Source organism: Hydra vulgaris, chromosome 04, assembly GCF_038396675.1.
Source record: "Hydra vulgaris chromosome 04, alternate assembly HydraT2T_AEP".
NCBI classification, from domain to species: Eukaryota; Metazoa; Cnidaria; class Hydrozoa; order Anthoathecata; family Hydridae; genus Hydra; species Hydra vulgaris.
Genome location: NC_088923.1, coordinates 43,020,721 through 43,023,730, shown reverse-complemented (window position 1 = coordinate 43,023,730; position 3,010 = coordinate 43,020,721). Strand labels below are relative to the sequence as shown.

General features: G+C 30.8%; 1 protein-coding gene across 1 annotated transcript; it reads left to right on the top strand.

The window, feature by feature from the left end:
- The first annotated feature begins 1,688 nt into the window (after positions 1-1,688).
- LOC136079424 (piggyBac transposable element-derived protein 4-like) lies at positions 1,689-2,057 on the top strand. The gene has a single exon (XM_065795161.1). It carries the CDS (start codon positions 1,689-1,691, stop codon positions 2,055-2,057), a length of 369 nt encoding a protein of 122 aa, XP_065651233.1.
- The last annotated feature ends 953 nt before the right edge of the window (positions 2,058-3,010 follow it).

Below are 3,010 nucleotides of genomic sequence, written 5' to 3'. Positions count from 1 at the left end.
GGTCTTCCTTGTGTCGTCGGCCCTGGAAAATGTTATAAAATGCAACATCTCAACGTCATTGGGACTATATAACTGCTGAAAGTTTTAAAACTCTAGCTATTTTGAAGGGCAGTAAAAATCATTTGCAATACTTGGTAGCAAAAAAGCGGGCTCGTACAATGCAACCCTTACCCTGGGTCTTCGTCCCTGGAAACAATTTTGCTCTACAATTCGGAAAGTTTCAGAGCTGCAGTAAGTCTGAAAGGTTTATTCTCTAAATTAATCTCAAAATTTAGTGAGAACTAGAGATGGCACTTTTACTTATTCTGATGTAAAAACGCGAATTACTTTATAGCGTAAATTACTTTACATAACTCATATAAAAATATATAATTTACTTACATTTAAAAGTAACTCCTTTTTTTACTTAAAATAATATAACACGTGAAAGTTAATTACCAAAGTTAAGTTTTTTAACCCTTAAAGGACGGCGGGGTATTTTACTACCCCAGAAGAGTTTAATTTTAACTGCCACATCAACAAATTTTGTCTATTTGAACTGCCACTTCAGAACATCTTTTATTATCATTTAAAGAGGTTGTTAGTGTAAAATGTTTTTGTTTTACTAATCAATTGACAATACTATTGTTAGTTGAAAATTTAGTTACGTTAAAGACGGTTGGGGTATTTTTATACCCCCATTCAAATTTTCTCATTATTTAGTTAGTGAATCAATAAATAGTTATATGAATCATGTTTAGTTTAACGCTTACTTGTGTTTTAGTTATTTTTAATAGGTATGGGGTATTACTTATCTTTTTTATGAGTAAATTATACCATATATGCATTATATATATACAATCACTGTAACAACAATAGTGTGCTCATGTTGCATATATTTTGTTTTTATGTCAAAAATATTTATATTATTGATACAAAATAATAATGCCTAAAATATTTGTTATATATTTTTTCACATATTTTGTTTGATAAACACTAAAACTATTTTTTAGAATAAATATAATTAATATAATGAGTCACCCAAAAAGAAATGCTGCAGTCGGGGCTAATAATATTATTTTTGGTTTTAATTAATTATCTTCAAGTAATGACTTAGCTGAAGAAAAGCTTACAGACGATGAAGAAGATATTATTATAGCCGACGATGAATCAGATGCTATCATTTCTGATGAAAGTGATAAAGAAGTTGTTCAGAAAAATCACATTTTAGATCAAAACATGATTTCAAAGAATGGTGAGGAAATTTGGAGTAAACTTTCATGTGTTAATGCTGCTCAGCCACGTACACACAATATTATTCGACAACCAATTGGCCCAACAAGGTTTGCAGCCCAATTTTGCGGCCAAAGTGCGGATACTGCCTTTAAAGTCCTTATTACACCAGAAATTATTAGAATTATTGACAACTACACTAATGCCGAAGCTTGTAGAATAAGACTAGAAGGATGGGTTGACACGACAGTAAATGAACTTTATGAGTTTATTGGAGTTCTTCTCCTAGCTGGAGTGTTCCATTCAAAAACCGAAGCATAAAAGAACTTCGGAGTAGATTAGATGGCATACCAATATTTTTGGCTTCAATGCATATAGATCGATTTGTTAGCTTGCGTCGGTGCATTGGATTGATGAGAGAGAACCAAGAAATCAAAGACAGTTTGAAGACAAATTTGCACCTTTAAGGAAATATAATGGAAATGTTTATCACTAAATGTAAGAGCAATTACAATCCAAGTGCATATCTCACTGTCGATGAGCAACTAGTTACATTTAGGGAACGTTGTCCATTTAAGATGTTTATACCTACAAAGCCAGGAAAGTATGGAATGAAGATATGGATATTATGTGATGCTGAAACCTCTTACTACATAAGCTTGCAACCGTATATTGGTAGAGTAAACGGATTATGTGATGTTGGACAAGGTACACGAGTAGTTCTTGAACTAACTGATCACTTAAATGAAAGTGGTAGACACATAAGAGTTGATAATTTTTTTACAAACATTTATCTTGCACGTACATTTCTAGGACGTAAAATGACATACACTAGCGCTATTTAAAAAAATAAAGAAGAAATACCAAAAAAGTTATTGTCAGCCTTACATCAATCAGTTTACTCTAGCATATTTGGTTTTCAAAATGACTCTACTATAGTTTCTTATATACCTAAGGAAACAAAGCAGTAATATTATTATCAACCTTTCATCACAGTAATGACATTTTTATGGACCATAATGAAAAACCTTGAATTATTCAAGATTACAATAAACATAAAGATGGAGTTGACATGTTAGACCAGGTTGTCAGGTGCTACTCGAGTCGCCGAAAGAGTAACCGATGGTCATTTACAATGTTTTGTAATATTTTGGGTATAGCAGCATACAATGCTTTAATTTTATTCTTGTCAATTCACCCAAATTATAAAAATGGGGCTTCTCATAAAAGAAGAGTATTTTTAAAAGAATTATCAAAAAGTCTTATCAAAAAATTTGATGCTAATAACAATCTTCCACCAATAGTTGCAAATAATAATATTCGCAAAGTAAATGCACAAAATAACCTATTAAATCAAGGTCAACCAATTCAAGAGCAGCAAAATAAAAGATTATATATATGTGTCCTCATGTTCGTGACAGAAAAACCCGTCTGCAATGTGCATCATGTAGCTATTCTGTTTGAAAAGCTCATAGCAAAATTGTTCGCAATAGTTACCTTATTTAGAAGATATATTTTGTTTTTATTTGAATAAATTGTATCAAATATCACTTTTATTTAAATAAACTACAAATAAAAGTCATTTTTGTCCTTGAAATTTTATACTTTACTTTGTAAGTAAGTAAATGGAAGTTATATTATTTACTTTCTCAAAGAACAGTCATTTCATGTTGATTTAATATAAATTTTGAGATAAGTAGCGTAATCTTATCCAACGCTTGTTTTAGGGGACTTCTAGGTAATACTTCAGGTGATACTCTGATTTATGTGGGCAGTTTTATGGTATATTATAAAGAGT